This window comes from Danio rerio, chromosome 5 (assembly GCF_052040795.2).
Source record: "Danio rerio strain M-AB ecotype USA chromosome 5, GRCz13ab, whole genome shotgun sequence".
NCBI classification, from domain to species: Eukaryota; Metazoa; Chordata; class Actinopteri; order Cypriniformes; family Danionidae; genus Danio; species Danio rerio.
The window spans coordinates 16,790,893-16,814,957 of record NC_141025.1 but is presented as its reverse complement, the minus strand read 5'-3'; the positions used below and the strand labels follow the sequence as shown (position 1 = coordinate 16,814,957).

General features: G+C 35.6%; 1 protein-coding gene and 3 long non-coding RNA genes across 5 annotated transcripts in view; 3 read left to right on the top strand and 1 right to left on the bottom strand.

The window, feature by feature from the left end:
• Nucleotides 1-2,886, bottom strand: part of LOC147843904 (uncharacterized) — a 39,143-nt gene extending 36,257 nt beyond the window's left edge. For both annotated transcript variants that reach the window (XR_015491034.1, XR_015491033.1), the window contains exon 1: nt 2,209-2,886. This is a non-coding gene — a long non-coding RNA (uncharacterized LOC147843904). The remainder of the gene's footprint in view (nt 1-2,208) is intronic.
• On the top strand, nt 2,333-5,545 carry xbp1 (X-box binding protein 1). The gene is given in 5 exon segments (NM_131874.1): nt 2,333-2,668; nt 3,167-3,263; nt 3,410-3,526; nt 3,633-3,799; nt 4,600-5,545. Coding segments are annotated over 5 exon segments (792 nt in total). The 5' UTR covers nt 2,333-2,444; the 3' UTR covers nt 4,787-5,545.
• Nucleotides 5,546-5,741: 196 nt separating this feature from the next.
• On the top strand, nt 5,742-9,141 carry LOC147843903 (uncharacterized). The gene is made up of 2 exons (XR_015491037.1): nt 5,742-7,028; nt 7,273-9,141. It is a non-coding gene; the product is annotated as an uncharacterized LOC147843903 (long non-coding RNA).
• Nucleotides 9,142-9,531: 390 nt separating this feature from the next.
• LOC147843902 (uncharacterized) lies at nt 9,532-12,019 on the top strand. The gene is made up of 3 exons (XR_015491035.1): nt 9,532-9,615; nt 9,747-9,873; nt 11,469-12,019. It is a non-coding gene; the product is annotated as an uncharacterized LOC147843902 (long non-coding RNA).
• The last annotated feature ends 12,046 nt before the right edge of the window (nt 12,020-24,065 follow it).

The following is a 24,065-nucleotide window of genomic DNA, read 5'->3' as shown; positions in this document are numbered from 1 at the left end:
GAGGTGACAGACTTCTCATTCAACGCTCACAGTTACACCTTCAATACACAATTCCTGCACTGTTACAGGATCCTGAGGAAGAACCACCTCTAGATTATACAATATACAGGCCTTTACTAACTCACTGGGGCCTTTCAAATGATAAAAGTTCCAAAATTGCATGATCAAACCTTGCATTGGCATAAACAGACGGATAAAGTCAATGGTGTTATTGGATGACAGAGTTTCTGAAACGATTACTAGAGTTTCGTTATCAGAATCACATGTAGATTTTATGTAAAGTTTTTTTTTTTGTTGTTTAAATATAGCCGCATGCAAATAGATGCTGTACAAATAGGGAAACCCCTTTTGCCTACATTCATATTCCCAAAAGGATTATTTTCAAGGAAATGAAGGAAGGTTAGCTGTTTCTTTGACTGAATCTTTACTCTAGCAAACGGTCGCTACTGTAATAAGCCTGTTACAGTTGCAACTCCTTCAAATTGGATCAAAATGCTCAAGCATTTGCAACAAAGCTGAATGGGCTCTTAACCTTGATCTCGTTTTGTAATGAACTGAGAGGATTAAAACAAAATAGACGTTCTGATGCAATCACATGCAGTCGTGAATGCAACAACATGTATTTTTCTTACAGTAATAATAAAAAAGGTGAAGCATGGACCTTGAAAAGAAGGTTTAGTGGGTCTTTTAATATGATTTTCCAGGAAATTGAAAAGATTAAAACATGCAGCCCTTACAAAATCATATAGATCTAGTTTCAGAGAAAGCCTACACTCTCAGAAATAAAGGTATGCGATCTGTCACTGGGGTAGTACCTTTTCAAAAGGTAAACATTTGTACCTATTGGTACCTCAAACGTATATATTAGTACCTAAAAATGTTAGGACTAATATACCGTTGAGGTATTAATGTGGACCTTTAAGGTACAAATTTGTCATTTTGAAAAGGTATCACCCCAGTGACAGCTCTCAAACCTTTTTTTCTGGGAGTGTATTAAAATTCATCAGCTGAATTGGCCTGTCAATGAGCAAAACAGAAATACAAACGTACAAAAAAAATAAATAAATAAATGTAGTAGGAGGTCAAACATTAAGATTCAGTAAAATAACTAAAATAATTCAGATTATTTAAAGATCATTTTTACTATATACAAGCCTGTAGCCAGCCTATTGAAAGGGGTGTTGTTTTTTTCTGAAAAGGTGGAGCTTTGTGCAGTTATTCACCTTGTGCAAGGTTTAAATACTGCGTTTTAGTAGCATTTCAAGCACAGATTTTTGCTGGATCAGCTTGTCGGGTGGTAATCATAACCACACTTTTTAATGTACAAAATGATGTGCTCACCATATTTTATTATGAAGTATTTATTCACAAATTTGCATTTAAACTGTAAATTAATACAGTTTTAGATATGTTACAAGATTAGCACTTTAAATAAAACCATAGTAATAAAAAAAGAAATATGAAAAAATACTTATTTTTAAATACAATTTTTTTTATCATCTATTATTTAAGAAAAAAAGGAAACTAGTAAAACTTGTTTTAAACTAAAAAGTGTATAGAGTAATTAAGTTTGCCCTGCACACTCAGGTTTTTTTTTTTAGGTAACTTCTTTGGTGCGTTAATCTTGTCAATACTATTGTTTAAAAAGGTCATGATTTGCACTTTCATTTCATTCAATTTTCCTCAGTCAGAATTTGACCACTTGAATAATTAAACATTTAATTAGTCTTAAAACCTTCTTCTGCCTGTAAATTTCACAATTTATGATGTCATAGCAGTCAAAAATGGGAAAAATCAGGATTTAAAGGCCAAATTCTGGACCTTTTCAGTGGGGGGGTCAATCTTTCGAACCACCCAAACCCCCGCTGGTTACAGCCCTGATATATTTGTTCACATATAAAGAGTTTAGATGCAAAAAACTCTAAGTGCCCTGTGAAATTCCTATCAAAAATTTACATTTTTCTCAGCCTCCTTTGTTTATGTTGTGTTTTTTCACTTTAAAGACCATGTAAAGATCTTATCTTTTGCTGAAAAACTGAAATTACTGAACCTACACAGATGGCATTTAGAGGTTTTTGCATATGCTTGTGGAATTCACATACAATTGTTTCAAATTATGTAAATAAAAATATTTCAACATGTCTATAATAAATTTAATGTGAATAATGTGATGAGCATGAAAGCCCACGGCATAAACATGAAACTTACATCAGCTACTTTAACCCAAGGAAAGACTGACGTCCACATACGTCAGCGGTACGGCAGCCAATCACCGCGCACCACGACGGTAGAAAAAGAACGCTCGCGTTTCTTTCCTTCAGTTTTCAGAGATCTAAGGGGAAGATATTACAAGGAATTAAGGCGATTTTTTTCGGAAATTTCCCACCCCTAATCAAAACAGAAGGGGTCTCAACACAGATCCTAATCCAGGCAACCACACAAAAATGGTCGTAGTTACAGCAGGGACCGGAGGAGCCCACAAAGTCCTCCTGATATCGGGAAAACAGAGCGCTTCGACCGGCGCGACACAGGGCGGGTACAGCCGCTCAATATCTGTCATGATACCGAATCAAGCCTCTTCAGATTCCGACTCCACCACCTCTGGACCACCACTGAGAAAACGACAGAGACTCACACATCTGAGCCCAGAGGAAAAAGCACTTCGAAGGTGAGGCGAGCTCGGATTTATTTTGACAAATGTGTTAAGTCTTCTAGCGTGCTTCGTTCAAAACGAGATATCTTTATCAGTGCGCGAATGTTTAACGTTACTTTTATATATAGACTGTCGAATTTGTACGTTTCAGGAATGCTAACGCTTTAAACGAACCAGTTTGACCCTTCCATATGGAAGACTTTGAATCCCTGCCAAGATCAGTGGGTTTTGCCGGTCAGTCCCTCCCCCTCTGAATCAATATACTCACATCTGCCTGCGTGGCAGGAGCGAGACCGCGCATGCGCCATTTCCTCAACACTCTTTCAGCCCTGCCAAAATGGATTGCATAATAATAAACCTGGTTCAAATAACAATGTAGAAAATGAATAAACTGAAATTGTATAGTCACTGTATCATGTCCCAGATAAAAATGTATTTATTTTCTAGCTATAAATGTAAAAAATAAATAATAATCATAATAATCATGTTTTTTTTTGTTTTTTGTTTTTTTAGGAAATTAAAGAACAGAGTTGCTGCACAGACAGCAAGAGACAGAAAAAAGGCAAAAATGGGGGAGTTGGAACAGCAAGTGCTGGAGTTGGAGCTGGAGGTACTTTGACCATTGTTTTGCTTTTTTTCTATTTGATGTACAAGGATTTTTGTAGTTCAGAAGACAAATGTAATTATAAATGATGAAATAAAATAATAATAATGTTTAGATAATTTATGAAAATATAATTTTGCTGTTTTCCACAGAATCAGAAACTTCACGTTGAGAACAGGCTGTTGCGAGACAAGACGAGTGATCTGCTCAGTGAGAATGAGGAGCTGAGACAGAGACTGGGGTTGGATACCTTGGAAACAAAGGAGCAGGTAAACGATTTGGACTGCTCTCAGCAAAACTCACACTTCACAGAGGAGCAGTTTAATATTATAATTATTATTTGATTTCCTACTAAAGCTTTTCATTGTCGTTTAGGTTCAGGTACTGGAGTCCGCAGTGAGCGATTTAGGTTTGGTGACCGGGTCTTCTGAGTCCGCAGCACTCAGGCTACGTGTGCCTCCGCAGCAGGTGCAGGCCCAGCAGTCCCCAAATCTGAAGACTTCACCATGGATACTCACAGCCCTGGCCCTGCAGACTCTGAGGTAAATATCTCCTGCTCTAAGTTTTTGGATTTTGGAGGTTCATTTAAAACCATTAACTAAAAGGAAAAAAAAACTGTTTAACAAATTGTAACAAGTCCATAACAACTAAAATGACAATGGCATAGGAAAACAAGATTGAGATGATGAAAAAATGGCCAGCCTATCACAATTCATCTTGCTTGAGCATGCAAAATAAGACACAACATCAGCATACCTACAATAAACAGTAGTTTTATACATTGGTGTGGACTATTATATTAAAAGAAAACCATAAAAAGGCTAATCTGTTAGTTCCACTATAACACAAAAATGTTGCTGTCGTCTTGTGCTGACGATGTCATTTGGAGCCAGAGACCGTGTAGCAGTCATCGAGATCAAATGCACAACAATTACATCCACACAACTTTGACGCTACATCTGTTTTTAGAGCACAAAATGCTAACTGAAAGCATCTTTATTCAAATAACAAATGTTTGAAGTATAGATCTTGAGAACTCCCTAAAATGCCAGAAACCATCATTTGGAAAAAAAAAATGGAGTAAAATAATTCTAAATTTGCATTTATTTACTCCAAAAAGGGTGCGGTTTATGACTATTACTGCAGCCAGTCAACAGGGGGCGCTCAATTTATTTAGCTTCAAATTTCAGATGTTTGGATGCTAGCATGCTTATTCTCTATGAACCGTTGACCATTTACACTGCAAGCAAATCTCATTAATCACGACCAAATCTTCTCTAAACATGCATTTATTAAAATATCATTACCTCACGAACAATATCTTTTTCCTCTTCGCCTGCAGTCTGATCTCCTGCTTGGTATTCTGGACATCCTTGACCCCGAGCTCTTCCTCAAGACAGACCTTCCTGAAGCACAGGAGCCTCAGCAGGAGCTCGTGCTGGTGGGGGGTGCAGGAGAGCAAGTACCTTCCTCCGCACCTGCAGCTTTGGGGCCCGCACCAGTTAAGCTGGAAGCCCTTAATGAACTGATCCACTTCGACCACATCTACACCAAACCCGCAGAGGTGCTGGTGAGCGAGGAGAGCATTTGCGAAGTTAAAGCTGAGGATTCCGTCGCCTTCTCTGAAACCGAGGAAGAAATCCAGGTGGAGGATCAAACGGTTTCTGTCAAGGACGAACCGGAGGAAGTGGTCATCCCTGCGGAGAATCAAACTCCAGACGCGGCTGACGACTTCCTGTCTGACACCTCTTTCGGCGGCTACGAGAAGGCTTCGTATCTGACGGATGCATATAGTGACTCTGGATATGAGAGGTCTCCTTCCCCTTTCAGCAACATTTCATCCCCTCTTTGCTCCGAGGGCTCGTGGGATGACATGTTTGCATCCGAACTCTTCCCCCAACTGATTAGCGTCTGAAAGTTTGCATACGATTGCGAATACCGCTTGCCTTTGCTCCTTTATTGTACGTGATTGCCACGTGCAACATAGTGATAATCTGGCAGAAGCCGCAGCATATAATCCTGCCATTTTTAGACCAAAGGCTTTCTGTTGATAAATTGTGAGTCTGTTTGTGCGCAAGACTTTGTTTGCAACTTTATGTACAGTTCAAACGTGACCCAGTATTTTTGTCGGGGGAAGGGGTTTGGGGATAATCGTTTTAAAAGTAGACCTATTTATTTGTACCTCTCCAGAGTTTTCTGTAATGTAATCTAAGATGCTTATTGTATAACTTTAATTTTATTGTAAATGCTCTCCTCAATCATAATGCATTAAAAAAATTTGCATTGCAGAACGTGGTTTGATTTCTGACTGAATCCAACACTTCTCACCGCAATTCATAGCGTTTTGATTTAGAGACTAAATCGATTTGAATTTGTACGGTCTCATTGGTATAATTTTTGTACGGTTTGCTTCTCCCCAAATGATAATTGGGTTTAGGGGTGGGGTTGGGTGCCACACTTTTTTTTTTTTTTTTTTTTTTTTTTAAATCATATATTTTCGTTAGAATTAGCCACTAAACTGACAATGTAAAATAGTTATACATTTCCTTGAGATCAGGCTGCTGAATCTGAACCAAGATTATTATAGTGAATGAAAACAAACTGAAATAAAAACTATTAAAAAAAAAAAAAAAAACTAGAACTCACCGAAACTATATTGTGCATACAAAACTATTTAAAATTATAGCAAAAAGTTCTTTGTTTTCATCTTTGTAAACGTATTTAATACATAAATCGATTTACTTCAATGCCATGTGTTTGAGTTGTATGGCACATATGAGTCTTTAATCCTGCTGCCATTGGCTAGATCAAGCTGATCCTCCTCCAGTCAGTCCTTGTTGCTCCTGCCACAAAAAAAATCAACTGAACATGACAGCAGCACAGTGACAGCAACAAATACAACCTGAGCAGACACTTAAAAGTATAATTTAACAAATTTGTGTCCAATAATGGGTTTGATTTCCTTATCAGTGATCCTGATCAGGAATGAAACATTCTTTATAACCGGATCTTCTATTTGAACCAGTTCACCAAATTGAACTGAATCATTCGAAACTATTTGCATTTCCAGTAAACATTTATCAGACTTTTTAACATGTCTGATACCCCCTCTGACACGAAATAAACCAATTTCACAAGTTTCTTTATTCTGTTGAACACAAAATATGCATTTTTGAAAAAGGCTGGAAACCTGTAACTAGTAACCTGACTTCTATTTAATTTGTTTTCCTGCAATGAAAGTCAATGTTTACAAGTTTTTAGCTTTCTTCAAATTATCCTTTGTGTTCAAATGATCCTTTGTGACATTTTATAAAGGTCATCTGAGGGTGAGTAAATAGTGTGTGCTTTTGCGTTAAGGGAGAGTTCAGACAAAACCCAAACATTTTCCAACATTCCAAACATGTTTTGTCTTCTAGATGTTTTACACCTTTATTTGTTTATATAGCTGAAAACAAAATGGTAGGTCATATACTTTCAATGTATTTAAAGGAATAGTTCACTTAAAAAGTCGAAAAAATCCTCTCCATTTACTCGCACTTAAGTGGTTCCAACCTTTTATGGATTTCTGTCTTCTGTTGAACACAACATAAGATACTGAAGTCTGAATTTTTTTTCCAGTAAATCTCAAACAGGTTTGGAACAAATGACAATTTTTTGGCTGAACTATCCCGTTAAACTGAAATATTTTAATACATAACAGAAAGTCAAATGTTTGGAACAAAAAAATAGCTTCATTTTAAAAGCTGTCAAAATGTAGAACCGATTAATTCAGTAGAGAAAACATAAAGTATTGCCAAATAAGACGATTGTGAATACCGCTTGCCTTTGCTCCTTTATTGTACGTTATTGCCACGTGCTACATAGTGATAATCTGGCAGAAGCCGCAGCATATAATCCTGCCATTTTTAGACCAAAGGCTTTCTGTTGATAAATTGTGAGTCTGTTTGTGCGCAAGACTTTGTTTGCAACTTTATGTACAGTATTTTAATACATGTATTAGAACCGATTAATTCAGTAGAGAAAACATAAAGTATTGCCAAATAAGACCGACAAATCATGCTCTTTAGCTTAAATGTTATCTGTGTGCTCTACACGTAGTACTGCAAACGGCTAGAATCAAATTCTCTTGTATTTTTAGTTCCACTACCATGTCAAGTTGCCCTTGGGACTTTGCCATCTGCTTTCTGTACTTTTCTAAAACTAGAGGCGATAAGATAGGCTTTAAAAGTAAACGATTACTCAATGACGTCGTCAAAACAGCCGTTTTATCTGATCTTTCTCCAGAGTTTCTTATAATCTGGCAATGAAGATTCTGTTTCTTTTTACAGAAAGTTTCTAAACGGACCTGTTGCTTCTTGAGTTTCTGTTTCAAGTTAAAAGTAGGCCAGCCAGGGTGGAATGTAGTGTATTGTGATGGGATGGTGTAGGATGGTTTACACCTTTTTATCCCCAAGCTAGCCCCAAGCACCCTAGTGCAGGGTGGAGACGGAGGAAGAGAACAGACCTCCAAAACCCCTTAGGGGCTTACATTCCAGGCCATGCCACATCGCAAGTTTTGAATACCAGATTTGCTGCTTTTGTAAGAGGAACAATGATATTGTTGGTGTTTCCCAGCAGTCATTTTCAACAGCATTTTGAGGTAGTGCTGAGCAAATTGGTCTGAAATCAAAATCTCGATTAATTGAACATTTTAACTCAATTAATGAACGATTATTTTATTTATTTATTTATTTCATTTTTTTGCCCTCATAGTTCACTGACAAGTTTTGTACAGTAAATATGCTTATATATGTGAGAGATTTTTGTTTAAAGGGTGCATTACTTGGTTTTAAAACAATTGAAGGAAACATGCTATCTACTATCTATGTTTATTTACTGAACATCAACGCTGAATAACTGGTTAAAAACACACACTACCTAAAACAAACTTTTCTTATAAAAAAAGCAAAAATGAATAACTTGAACTTTTGGAAACAAAATAAATGATTTTTATATTAAAGTATAAAATAAGCAATATCTCTTCTAAATAAATATCTCTTGGATATCATGTAAATAATATTTTAAACAGTGCATTCACTGCATCTTCTGTAAACAAATATTTTAATGTAATGGAAAATGTGCCATATCAAGGCATCTCAGCTCAGCTTACAATCAGTGTGAATGTAGTGCAAAGTAAAAGGCTCAAGAATGAGTCTATTGTCCTGCTTGACCAGAGATCAGATGTGGCTGCAAAGTGGCCACGAAAGTAAAAAAAACCAGCCTCAGCCTAACAGAAATTGAAATTCAATAATTAGATGAAAAAAAAATCGACCAAAAAAAAAATTTGATCGATTATAGGTTCTGAATGTCGATTTCGATTATTTTTTGATAAATCGCCCAGCCCTATTTTGAGGGCTGTAAATTTTGATTTAATTGTGCTTAAGTAAACTGATATGTCCAAATAGGTTAGAAATTAGTCCATGAAGGGCAAAACTGTATGCAACATTATAAAAGTATTATATATACACAGTTGAGGTCAGAATTATTAGCCCCCTTTAGATTTTTTTTCTTTTTTAAATATTTTCCAAATGATGTTTAACAGATCAAGGAAATTTTCACTGTATATCTGATAATATTTTTTCTACTGAAGAAAGTCTTAATGGTTTTATTTCGGCTGGAATAAAAGCAGTTTTTATTTTTTAAAACCATTTTAGAGTCAAAAATATTAGCCCCTTTAAAGTTATATATATTTTTGACTGTCTACAGAACAAACCATCAGTATACAATAACTTGCCTAATTACCTTAACCTGACTTATTAAAACTATTATGCTTAGAAGTGTGTTGAAAAAAAAAATCCTATCTCTGTTACACAGAAATTGGAGAAAACAAATAAACAGGGGGGGGGGGGGACTAATAATTCTGACTTCAACCATTTTTATGTATAGATAGATAGATAGATATTACTATATATACTATATATACTATAAATTAAAGTGCTATTTCCTGACTGGTTTTCCAAATTGCACAATTTGAGTTTGTTGATTATTTCAATTTGGCTTTATACTCAAAAAAAAAAAAAAAAAAAAAAAAAAAAAAAACCTCTGAAAAAAAATGACTCTGGCTAAACCTGAAAAAAGTCAAGTGGTGCTCACTGCAGAGCCATTTGGGCAGAGCTGAGCTCCAGCGAGGGGGAGCTTGAGCTCTCGCTCCTCCTTTCTTGCACTTCTTCTACGAGTGATGTCACTGGGGGTAGGGTTAGGGGTGGGGTTGGTGTACGCATTAAAACAGCTCATAGGAGGATGAGTGAGAGCTCATGCTCCCCCTCGCTGGAGCTCAGCTCTGCTTAAATGGCTCTGCAGCGAGCACCGTCTAAAAAAAGTACAGAAATACATATATTTTAAATAATAAGTTGAAGCCTTGCCAACAGAATGGAAACTTTTATGACTCTGCTTAATTTGTACTGGAATGAAATATGACAATTTTAATGATTTTCATGGTTTTTCTTACAGAAAAACATTTCACCACGCATCCGTCTGAAGTTGAAATCTACCTTCAAACACTTCTTTGTAATACCACATTGTGGTTCATCTTGTCTCATCCTGTCAACACACATCAGGTTTCCTGAGTTTTGCTGTGGTAAGAAACTAATGCAGTTTGACATTGCATAGTTACTTTTGCGACAGCAGAGTGTGGGTTTTGTGTGATCTAAAAGAGATATGGTAGAAGCAAGACAAAACACAGGCTAGGCTTTTATGCTGATGCATAGTCAAAAACACTGGTCGTCATCAGTAATACTTATAGGTCTACCGTACTTTGCTATATAAAAAAACTCAAGCTTAAATTAGAATGTTGTTGGAGCTCCTAAAATGTCCCAATCATCACCTTGAGTGATTGAGATAAATCCTACAGTAATTCTCATCTTACAGTCACAGGAGTCCAGCAGCTGGTGGTCACTCAAAAAAACCCACAAATACCCCAGCCGTGTCAGTTTCAGGGGCTGCCCACCATCTGACCATGTGGGGGGTGGATGGGGGGTGTTGGATATAGCCTCAGGTCAAAAGAGCTCAACCCAAATCCCCATTTCCATTGTCTAACCGAAGAAAATTGAAAGAAAGACAACTGAAAAAGTAATTCTATTCACATTTAATAACATAGTGCTTTTTACAATGTAGATTGAGTCAAAGCAGCTTAACATAGATGAGGAAAACAAGAATAAAATAACATGAAATATAACACAAAGCCATGAAATATGATGATGTAATGATCATCTTGACTTGGCTAGGAATTAAAATGTACTGGGACAGTAACAGGCATCAGGTCAGGAGACATCATGCTGGAATGTTTTATGGATCGGAGTCTGCTAATAGAAGTGGTCAGGCAGAAGAATTCTTCAGCTCGAGGGATGAGATCAGACATGTGATGCAGAAGGTCAAGTAGCACAACAGCTTCTACAGAGATTAACCTCTCAAGTCTTTGAAGAACATTTTGAGTTTGGGAGGATTTTCATGCATGGCTCACCAGTCCCTCAATGCTCACTTTAGGAGGGAGGTTTTTGCCTTAGGAGTTTTGTTATCAATAAATTACATGGCTGCTTTAGATTTGTCAGATGCAAATCATTAATGTGAATCTCCAGTTCCAACACAAAGAATCCTCTCTACTGGACTGAGGTCTGGTGACTATGAAGAGCATTTAAGTTTAGTGAAACTGGAATATTGTATAAAAAAAACTGGCAAACAAAGCACCACTTCCACCCAAAGAGTCACGAAAAAAGAAAAATAGACTTTGCTGTGGTAGGAGAAGCCAATGTGACATATATAATGACTAAATGTTTTCTTATATAATAAATTTTGATCCTCATAAGACTAAGACCAAATGAAATAAATGGGCAGTGGCCTTTGGAGGCTCGAGACCGCTTTTTGGGGAAGCAGACACTCAGGACAGTTCTGGTAGGCAAAAATGCTGAAGCACCTTAATGACAGACTTTAGCCAAAGGATTTTACAAAGACCAAAACAACATTTTAGATATTTTGCAATGTGGCCAGTTTGCTGGATTTTTCATTAAAGTCATCCCATAGAAACCTTTTTTTTTAAATCACATGATCTGTTACAGCCAAAAATGACTTTTTTAATAAGCTTGCTGGAATTTATAAGGTGCACATTTTTCTTTATCAATTTTTATTTATTCATTCATTTTCTTCTGCTTGTCCGGGGCCGGGACGCAGGGGCAGCAGTCTCAGGAGAGAACCCCAGATTCCCTCTTCCCAGACACTTCCTCCAGCTTCTCCGGGGGATTCTGAGGGGCTCCCAGGCCAGCCAAATGACATAGTTCCTCCAGCGTGTCCTGGGTCTTCCACCAGGTCTCCTCCTGGTGGGACATGCCTGGGATACCTCACTAGGTAGGCGTCCAGGAGGCATCCGAAACAGATGCCTGAGCTACCTCAGCTGATGTCATACCTGCCAACATTTGTATCTAAAATTCTGGGAGAATGGGGAGTGGGGTTGGGGGATGTTTGTCTGAATAATACAGTTGAGAACTGGGTTAGTAACAGTACTGTGGTGTTAGTAACTTTACTATGGATTGGGTTTTGGGTGGCTGCTGCGATCGAAAATTAAAGTTGGCGACCCAGAGGTGTTTCAGATTGTACCAAAAAGCGCAGTATCGGAAATTACGGAAAACAGGAAGGTGGCAGGAGATGGGTCTGAAATACTGGAGGATCCTGAGAAAAACCGGAGTGTTGGCAGGAGTCTCTCGATGTAGAGTCGTTGCAGCTCTACTCTATCACTCCTCCCGGGTGACAGAGCTTCTCACCCCATCTATAAGGGTGCACCCTGCGAAGGAAACTAATTTTTGCCACTTGTATCTGAGATCTTGTTCTTGAGCTCATGAGCATAGAAAATGTATGTGCATATTGGCCTTTCCGTTAAGCATTTTTATGCAATATTCTTAAGTGCAAATACAAAAAAGTGGATGGAAACATAGCTACTGTACTGTTTAAGAAACCAGTTTTAGATCATTCAACCATGAACATTTAGGTGCATCCATGCACATTGCAGTTTTCACATACCATTAATACAAGGTAAAATTACCTGTGGAGTTCAAAAGGACCATATAGAGGTGGGAATGTAAAATATAATAAATATTCTATTGACCACTTCTTAAAAGGAAAGTCAACACTCTAGGCTAACTGATTAAATAGTTTATTGAAAATGTATTATTATTATTATTATTATTCCATTGTAAGCTTGTTTTTCTAGTCTAGGCAACCTTAGACAACACACCTGTACAGGAAAGACTGGCGGTTAATATGTAGGTGAAAATGCATTGTTGATGTCAGAGGATGAATAAACTGGTTCTGCTGACAGAAAGGCAACAGTAACTCAATTAACCACTCATTACAACTGAATTCTGGAGAAGAGCCTATATCTGATCACTCAACACATCAAACCTTGAAGCAGATGAGCTACAGCAGCAGAAGAAAACACTGTCGGATACAGCTAACTGAAACCAGCCAGATTTCACGAGCAGTCATTATTTGACAAATTTGTCAGAAAGTGGCTAATTTGTACAACTTATAGAATGGATTTTTAAGGGAGGCATGGCCCCAAACTCCATCCTTAAACCTACCCTTCATTAGGGGTTGAGCAAATGATTCACCGAATCCATTATTAATGTGAAATAATGCTAAATACTGATATGTGAAAGAGAACATTTGATTCTGTTACTTATGATTATTTAATTTGACTTGACAATAACAGAGTTTAAATATTCCACATTTTTTTGCTTTAGCTTAAGATGCAAACTTCTAAAACAGAATGTTATGTATAGCCTTCATAATATTGTTTTTTTTTAAGTGAATGAAAATTTCACTGAAATATCAAAGTAACAGAGTTGACAAATAAATCATCTGCTATTATGAGTGTAACCTAAACACATTGTACAAATTATTGAAAAAAGAAAAATGTCTTAGCGCTTTCCAAAGTTTACCATCACAATGAAGCAAGTCACATGCTATTTCTAGTAGTGTTATAAGATATTACTTTCATAACTGGTGTAACAGAGTTGACCAGAATGTAGGTATACTCTCAGAAATAAAGGTACATGAACTATCACTGAGGCAGTACCTTTTCAAAATGTACCAATTTGTAGTACCAAAGGGTCCATAATGGTACCTCAAAGGTACTTTTTAGGTACAGTTGGGTACATACCTTTGAGCTACCACTGTAGACTCTTTGGATACAAATATGTATCTTTTGAAAAGATCCCGCCCCGGTGACAGTTTCCGTACCTTTATTTATGAGAGTGTACTGAAAAAAAAAAAAAAATTATAACTGAAATGACAAATAATACACAAAATGTATGTTTTATGCAAATGTTTAACATGTTAAACACAAACTAGATGAATATTTGGCTTAATTATAATTGAAGCTGAATGTATGATTCCAGAGACAGAGACTAATAGTGAAAAAATATTCAAGCTAATATTTTCAAGATAAAATGTCAATAAAAATATACAAACTATAGGTGGGCATAGATTCATTTTTTAAAATCTAGATTAATCTCACTGCCATCTTTAAATTAATCGAGATTAAAATGGCTCATTTGAATTCTGCCGAAGGCATTCAGAATATGTGTGCTACCCAAACAACGACTAAAAGCAAGTCTTTGAGAACAGGTTTCTCAAGCCAGGTGGCGCTTTAGACCAGTGGCGCATCTCCTGTTTTCAAAATGCATCACAAACCTCATGAGAAACTGTTCCACTATGATAACCGGTGATGAAATAAATGCTGGATAAGATGTACTTGTGTTTACTAACTGTTTATTCAGTTAAACATGAATTTTAAACTGTAGGCCTACATAAGTTCCAAACAGCAATTTTTGATTACCTTAAGACTAAAGTCAGAAGTGAACTAAACAGAAATGGAATTAAGATGTGGAGTATGCATATGTTAGTGGCATTATTAAAGTAAAGATCAAACTATTACAGCACCATGTAGGACTTTTAGCCATATTTTCCGACAAGATCCACACATCCGGCTGTCAGTAAAGGACTGCACACACACACCGTGGAATGCAAAAGTTTTTTTTTCTCCATTTGGCGTGCATTATTAAATTCCATGGCAGTCTTACACCAGTCCTTACTCCTTATTTGCATCTAATACCCCAGTTTGTCATGGGGGCATGAATGAAATGTTCATGAGTTAAAATGAAACTGCCGAACTGCAGTTAAAGTCAACCAAACTTACAGAAAATTCTTACATGGAAGCACTTCACGTAAACAACTCAGTTATATTATTGTCTATTAAAGCAAATAACTAGATTTCAGATGTCCATGTAAATAAGTCAGTAGCGTCTTCGAAGTAAGTGAAAAATCTAGTAGGTCATCCTGCTGATTTGATTCAGAAGGGCACTTTTTGTCAGACGACTGGTTTGACTTTCATTCATTCGCCGTCATTCCTTTTAAAAAGCACCCACTCCATTTTATTCGTATATGTTTTACTAGAACGCATAAACTCTACAGGTGCCTGATAGTTAGATGTGGAGCTAACATTAATCAGGTTCACTCTAGTAAACTGCATCCATGTTAGCTAGTCAAGTTTGATGTGGTAATTTTCCAGTAGGAATGCACAAAGGTTCGGAGACTCGTTCTCGCCACCAACAGTGCAATTCAGCCAGGTATGCAGCCGCGCTAAAATATCAAGGTGAAAGTCATCTTAGCTTGCGTAGAATAGACCCAGCTCCCAAACCAACTTTGAGAACAGATTAACGGCGATATTTTTTTAAATCATCTCGATAACGGCCCACCACTAATACAAACATAACATTTTTTTTAGAGATAGCTTTTTATATTTTATGCAAACATTCAAAATAGTTTCATTAATGTTTTTGCTTTCAATTTGAGGTTTATTTAGGACACACTGACACATATACCCGAAATTTTAGAGTCACCCATATAAATATAGCTTCTTAAAATCCCCTTATAGCTATGCTGGTTATACTGCCCTTATACAAAGCCCACAAGTGGCTGTGTCTTGGTGTAAATATAGTATGTGTGTGAGTGTGTGTGAGTGTAGGGGGAAGGCTGTCAAACATGGTTCACGATGTTTGCACTTCTAACCAGATGACTAAAACAGGAAGAACAACTGAGACGAGACTTTGTGTTGCTCTCCATTCACTGGAAGACCACATGCGCTTCCTCTTTTTCTTAACTCTCATGATTTCTGTGAGCTCAGGAAAAAAACGAAGCTGTCTGCTCAGTACAATTATGCAACACTGCAATCATAAAATGTATCCCTGCTATTTAACTAACTGCTGGTTGCTTTTTTAGGAGACACCTACATAAAAATGTTTTGGTGAAGCTCAACGGTTCAAATTAAATACCAGTTAAAAGCAATCTGTTTTATTTATCTTCATGTTAAAGGGAGCTGCTTTATTTGCACATTAATGCTGTCATCTTGAATTTATGTGCACTTAGTTCTGGAATGATTTATTTTCACCTTTTAGGAGCTATATCCGAAAAGTGGTCAAATATCAAATATAATGCATTTAGGCTATATCATAGGTCTCAAACTGGATTCCTGGAGGGCTGCAGCTCTGCACAGTTTTGCTCCAACCCTAATCAAAAACAGCTAATCCAACTAATCAAGGTGTCCAAGACTACGAGAGACTATTAAGCAGGTGAGAGTTGGAGGTGGTTGGAGCTAAACTATATAGAGCTGCGGCCTTCAGGAATGAATGAGGTATATGCACAGCTAGTTTAAAAGCCAACGATAAACTTACAGTGAAAGCTTAATGTGACTATTCATTGATTTCACAAGGTTCCTTTTACAACATTAATGTTGTAATGTAATTAAAATATGATCAGTGAAATAGACTTCAGCGTCCATTAAGTTGTTCTAGCGTAAAGCGTGATCAAAGACTGTGTAACTGCTAGCGCCGTCAGGATCAGCAGGCGAGTGCAGAAACTCCATTGAAAACACTGAGGTAATACAAACTGTCGTATTCTAAAGACATGGCGGGGAAAAATTTAATTGAATTCAGTGCTTCTTGTCCGATCTGAGACCCACTTCATATCGCATATCTAACAGGCAGTGAAGATTGTGGTTTTAAAGAAATCTAATTTTAAACGTGATAATTTTGTAATGCAAAGACAGTTCACCAGAAGCCCTTGAGCTGCCTGACTGAAAATTAAGTCTGTGAGCATATAGCACATTGAGTTTGAGACCATTGGGCAATATGTCTGAGTTATTTTTATTTAACCCATTGAAGACAAAATTATTAGCCCTCCTGTTAAATTTTTATTTTGTTTCAAATATTTCCTAAGTGCGGTTTAATTTTTCAGCATTTTTAAACATTATAGTTTTAATAACTCCAAAAGTGGACCTTTTATTCACCTCGTTTTCTATTTAATTATGATATTTAAATATTAAATATTACTATTTTTAGTGGGATTAGCTTGTTAGATTGTCATCATAACCACACTTTTTGATGTACCAAAAAATATTCCCTAAAGATTTTATCCCTAAAGAGATAAAATTCTAATTTATTACGTCATATATCATTAAAACAAAATCGGAATCTGGTAAAGTAATAATAATAATAATAATAATAATAATAATAATGCAGAGCTTCACAACTTTCTAGCCATTCTTATAAAAAAACACATTTGAAAATTCATGGATTAGAACATTCCTAGAGATGGGTTGCAGCTGGAAGGGCATCCGCTGCGTAAAACACATGCTGAATAAGTTGGCAGTTTATTCTGTTGTGGCGACTCTGGATTAATAAAGGGACTAAGCCGAAAAGAAAATAAATTAATTAATTAATTAATAAATAAATGAATAGATTACAACAATAGCCAAAATAGTATTCAACTGAATTTTAATATGGGCTGCTTTTGGTGCTTCACACCTTTTCATTGATCATTTTTTGTTTCAAAAATAAGGTGCAAGATTTAGAGTAAAAGTTACTTGTAAAATGTTTTCTTTTTTTAAAAACAATACAGTAGCGAAAAATAGCGTCACTTATGGCAGATTGTGTGTTTTTTTTTTTGCACAGCTTAATGTTGGACTCGTGAAAAATATTTGTTAGCATTGGGCAAAACTGATTAGCTGAAGTCAGACCGTGGCAACATCCAACAGAGGATTCCGCTTGGTTCTAAAGCCTTTTTGATGGGTTATTTTTTACCATTCATGATGGAATAGCAGTCAAAATAAGACAAGTGGGCTTTTGTATGGGATCAAATCTGGATCTTTGTCTGCGAGTGATGGGTCTTTTAAACCTCCCACCCCCCACCCCCTGGCTACGGGCCTGGAAAATGCTGTGAAAAATGTCCTTGATAGATAAAAACATTAAAATCATTAAAATATTTTAAACAGAGTTTTTTTTTAAATGAAAAGAATGAAAAGGATTTAAATGTTTAGATAAATAACCAATAACAATCAACCTGCACCAAATGTTACATAATTGTTATGTCAGTGAAGACAAAGACACAGTAAAGTGAAACATTTAATAAAATGTATTTTATGTTATTAGGTTTTGTGCTGTGAAGAAAAATACTTAATAAAAAATTATGAAATACTAAATAAATAAATGTATTTTTTTTACATTATTGGTTTTATTTTTTTTACTTTTAGTTAAAGTTGTTTATCTTTTTTTAAAATATATTGACGTAGTTTACATTCATAAGATTTCTTTGTTTAGTTATTTCGTCACAAAGTAAAGCTGAATAAAAATGTGAAATATGGTCTTGGGAATCAACTTAAATAAGATATATTTAATGTCTTTATATGTATAAGTATTTCAATACACAACTAGGCCTATACCCTAGTTCAGAATACAGTTTTTTCAGACGTATACTTAAAGCAGTTATAGCAGACTATCTGCATAACTAATAAAGCCAACCACACAGAGCTTATGCTAAAATTACTACACCACTGAATTCACACGAGTGTACACATGACGGCATGTTTCCTCAGTGTCTTCCGTGTTTGTTTGCTACAAATTCCGCCTGACTGTCAACACAGAAAATGCTTTCATTGGTGTACAAGCAGCCAGGACAGTCTCTGTGGGATAAACGCATTTACATTTTATATTCACAAGTCTTCAAGACACTTTAATCCACCGTAACTCGAGGGCAAAAGTGGTCGAAGTAGACACAATCAAGCTGTTGGAGAAGCTGTAGCACAAACAACACAACTGCTAACCTGTAGCCGCTAAACCTTTAACAATTTAACCTTCTTCATGATTCAGAAACCACTTTGCTGTTTCACTCTTCCATTTCCTGAACATCTGACAGAGCAAAAAAAAAAGCAACATATTCCTCCTAGACGACAGTGTAGCAGTTTAAATCAATATTTATATCCAAGTATTTATGATGTTGACCTGAAGGATATCGAATACGCGACTTATCTTGACTAAACTGTTTGTAATACATTATTAAAAGTCTTTAGGAAAGGTCAAAGTTGATATAAACCAGCTGTAAAACTCACCAGCCAACATTCATTCACGTGGAAAACGGAAAAGCAGGACAGGGTTGCCATGTCCGTGATTTTCCAACTTAAATTAGGCCTGCAAGTTGATGATTTTCAATGAAAGCAAACATTCCGACCAGATTTGGAATAAAATAGCATTTTAAAACAAATAAATAGTTGGCGGTTCATTCCACTGTGGCGACCCCGGATTAATAAAGGGACTAAGCCGACAAGAAAATGAATGAATAATTAAATAAATAAAATAAATAAATGCTGAAACAAAACAAATGTGAACAAAAATAGGCCATGAAATTATTTTATTTTCATACTTTTATTTTAGAATTTATTTTCTTTTTGGTTTAGTCCCTTTATTAATCTGTGGTTGCCACAACGAAATGAACTGCCAACTTATCCAGCACATGTTTTTACGCAGCGAATGCCCTTCAAGCTGCAACCAATCTCTGGTAAACATCCATACACACTGACTGAATATTATATAGTAATAAAAAAATAGCTAAATATAAAACATGTATATTTAAATTTAGCAAAATTGAACACTACTACTGGTTTACAGGTAGATGATAGATAGATAGATAGATAGATAGATAGATAGATAGATAGATAGATAGATAGATAGATAGATAGATAGATAGATAGATAGATAGATAGATAGATAGATAGATAGATAGATAGATAGATAGATAGATAGATGGACGGACGGACAGATAAATAGATGCAGTAGGTTATATATATACATATAATATATATATATATATATATATATATATATATATATATATATATATATATATATATATATATATATATATATATATATATATATATATATATATATATATACATATATATGTATGACCTATTGTCACATATCTACAAAAGTATATATATATTGATTATAAGTCAAAAAAGGTTTATAAATAAAACACAAATTAAAAAATATATATATCTGTATTGCAGAAAATAGTATTGACTTAATGTTTGCCTTTTAAAGAAAATATTAAAGCCACTGCTTACATTATTTACATGATAATTTACGCAGAAAAGAAGATAAAAAAATAGTCAAATCAAGTTTAGCTTCAACTATTTGGCAACCAACATTTTTCCAAAGGTCTTCTTTTGTGTTCAGTGCAAGAAAATAACCACTTCACATGTGGAAGGTGAATACATAGTCCTTTGTGTGAACTATACACAGCATAATGATATATTTATTCACCTTACAGAAAGTAAATCAAATTTACCAATCACATTCATCTACTTCCAGTCAGTGGTGAAAAAAGTAGTGAAAAATCATACTTAGGTAAAAGTACTATACTTGTCCAAAAATGAAAAAAATGTAGTGTAATGTAATGTAATGTAATGTAAAGTGTATTTATATAGCGCATTTATTGTGTATGGCCATACACCCAAAGCGCTTTACAATCATGAGGGGGGTCTCTACAGCCCTGCTTAGCTTCAGTGAGTAACCGGTCTTGGGCTGCAGGGTGACATGGCTGTGGCAGATAGACTAAACGTATCTGTTGTAAAATTACTCAAAGTATGGGTAAATAGACCTTTACTTAAGTACTTAAGAGTAGTGAGCATTATGCTGTAAAAAGCTGATGCATTAACATTTAATTTGTGGATGTGTGTAAACGTAACATTCTGTAGTGCGTTAAGTTATTGCCCAGCAGGCACACAACATCATAAGACGCTATTAGGTTAGATTTAGGTCGTGACATCAGGTGACCAAATGTCTATTCAATGTCTATAGGCAGCGTCTAAGGGCAATGTTTTTTGGATGTCCATTAACAACATCAAATGACTTTGATATTTAGTTGATTTTAGGTTGTGTTAGGAAGTGAACAACGTCGAGCCAACATCTTAAACCATCGTCATACTGACGTCAAAAACAGACATTTTTTCGTCAGGCATGGCAAACAAAACCCAACATCTGATAGATGTCATAGTGGTAACGTCCACACAATGTCACGCTGTAGCATTAATATTTGGTTGGTTTTAGGTTAGATGTTGGACATGACATCAGCCTGACTTGAGTTTTGACGTCAACGCGATTGTCATTTCCAAACAAATTGCACGTGCCCATGACGTTGGTATATCACGCCAATCTGATGTCATGTTGACGTCTTTTGCCTGCTGGTTTTAAGTCCATTTCAGTCATCATACAGTAAACATCTGTTGTCATCTTCTCATCAGTGACATGCATCTAAACAGTCTCTGGGTCAATGCGTGTAAAGATTTTGAAAATCTACTTGGACACTTTTATTTCTTGTAAACAGTTTGCTGCATTTAGAAATCACCCATGTCATGAGTGAGTTAGTTCATTATGATGTGATTTACCTTCTGTGTGAGAATTTGACTGGACAGGAATCACAATCCCCATAGAAAAGAAAAAAATAAAGTAGTGACTGCAGGTTGAAGGAAAGTAGTGGTGTAAAAGTACAGATACAGCACTAAAAATGTACTCAAGGGAAAGTAAACGTACACATCTTTAGAACTACTTAGTAAAGTGTAATTCCTGAAAAAAAAAAAAAAAAACTCAATTACAGTAATTTAGTATATGTAGTTTGTTACTTTACACCACTGTCTACTTCTGACTGCAGTTTGCAGCACTGGAAACTAAAATTAAAGGAAGTAAAAAGAATTATTGCACAACAATCTTTTCCTGTAAAAGTCATAAACCAGGTTTTCTAGTTGCAGCACAAGAATGTCCTGAAATCAACCAGGAACTCAAACAGTGTGGAACTTTTCCATATGTAAAATAGATAAATATAAAAAAAAATGTTAATTAAAATCTTCCTAAATTTCACAAGATTGCTTTACAGCCTTAAACACAGTCATACACAGTTGAAGCCTAAATTATTAGCCTCCTTGTACATTTTTTCCACAATTTCTGTTTAACAGAGTTTTTTTTAACACATTTCTAAACATAATAGTTTTAATAACTCATTTCTAATAACTGATTTATTTGATATTTTCCATGATGACAGCGCATAACATTTGACTAGTTATTTTTCAAGACACTAGTATTCAGCTAAAGTGACATTTAATGGCATAACTAGGTTAACTGGGCAGGTTAGGGTAATTAGGCAAATCATTACACATTATAATGATGGTTTGTTCTGTAGACCATCAAAATAATAATAATGACCTCAAAATGGTTTGAAAAAATATATAAACTGATTTTATTCTAGCTGAAATAAAATAAATGTAACTTTTTCCAGAAGAAAACATATTATAGGAAATATTGTGAAAAATTTCTCTCTCTGTTAAACATCATTTGGGAAATATTTTAAAAAGCAGAAGGGCTAATAATTTTGACTTCAACTGTATGTCACTCAAAGGCATGGAAACATAAATGGTCATCACTGACCCTCACAAAACCACCAACATTCAGACAGAAACCAACACGTATTTTGTTTTACTTCCACAGAAAGACAAAAAAAAGCCAATTGTGAGATTAAGCTTCCTGTGCTCTTGATTTTAGTACTCGCTGTGGTTACTGTGTGGTTTTATTCATAGTTGCTGAACTTGACGAGATGCACACTGAAGTCATATTATGGCACCTGATGGCTGTAAATGTCCATTAAAAAAGATGTTAATGTATGACCATATGCAGTCACTTATTCCGTTTAAAGAATAGCTCATGGGCGTCACGGTGGCTCAGTGGTTTACACTGTCACCTCACAGCAAGAAGGTTGCTGGTTCGAGTCCCGGCTGGGTCAGCTGACATTTCTGTGTGGAGTTTGTTTTATAGTTTCTCCCCGTGTTGGCGTGGGTTTCCTCCGGGTGCTCCGGTTTCCCCCACAGTCCAAAGACATGTGCTATAGGTGAACGTGTGAGAATGTAAGAGTGCATGGGTATTTCCCAATACTGGGTTGCAGCTAGAATGGCATCCGCTGCGTAAAACATGATAAAGTTGGCGATTCATTCCTCTGTGGTGACCCCTGATGAATAAAGTGACTAAGCTGAATGGAAATGAATGAATGAATGAGAATAGTTCACCCAAAAGTAAACATTTCCTGGTATGTAGATTCAATGTAACTTAAATTCAACAGTAATGACTAATTCATTACAGTCTTCCAGCATTCTTCAAAACATCTTCTTTTGTGTTCAACAGAAGAAAGTCAAACAAGTATCGATTTCAGACTCTTTATTCTATAAATAATGGTTTGTGTTTGAGTAAGAGGTCATGAGGTCACAGTGATGTCACATTTAAATGATCAAAGTGAGAGCATCCGAAAGGTCAGGGTGATCACAGAGAACAGAAAAACACTCACTGTCTTTGAATGACTGTGTGTAGGAATGCAGCCTGTTGGGACTTCCTATAACGTATATGAATTCCCCCAAACCGGTTATCTTTTGAATTGGACTCTTGATGATTTCAATGTGTTAATAGGTACAGAATTATTAGCCACCATTTGAATCTTTTTTCTTTTTAAAATATTTCCCAAATGATGTTGAACAGAGCAAGGAAATTTTTACAGTATGTCCGATAATATTTTTTCTTCTGGAGAAAGTCTTATTTGTATTATTTCAGCTAGAATTAATTATATTAATAATTATTTAAAAACTATTTTAAGATCAAAATTGTTAGCCCCTTTACATATTTTTTCGATAGTCTGCAGAAAAAACATTATTATACAATAACTTGCCTAATTACCCTAACCTGTCTAGTTAACCTAATTAAGCCTTTAAATGTCACTTTAAGCTCTATAGAAATATCTACTGCCAATTTGTTAAAAAAAATTAAACCAAAGTTTAAGATTTAAAGTTCATTATGTCATGCGACTAAAGAGAATGTTGTAAGTTTTCCATCTGGAGTCCACTGAGGGGGCTGCCGGTAATTGAAAAGTAAATATTGAATTTTCCTTTGAAAGAAAATGTGGTGAGGCACAAGATCAGGCTTCATTTGTCGGCACACTCACAAAAACACACAACCACTCACACTCTCTTGCTTAACCGGGTTCATTTCAAAACACACAAAATAAATAATCCTTCAAACAAGCAGTGTTCTGTCTACTATCAGGCCTCTCGGTTATTACATCTCTTTCATATTACATTATCTTCAGTATAATGTCAATTTGTGTCAGTCAATTGTAGTGCATTCATTTTACAGCTTTATTGCCATTTCTACAGGTTTTTCATGCATACATAATTTCCCTGATTATAAATAATTTGTTAAACAAAAAAACGTAAAATGTATTTATTTTTCTGTTTGTTGCAGTATTTGAATATCTGAATTATCAAGTGATAAAATAACTCTTAAGAGTAATCAATCATTTGGCCTATGCAGTGCACTGTGTGTCAATATATTACAGCTCCCAGAAAAAAAGGTC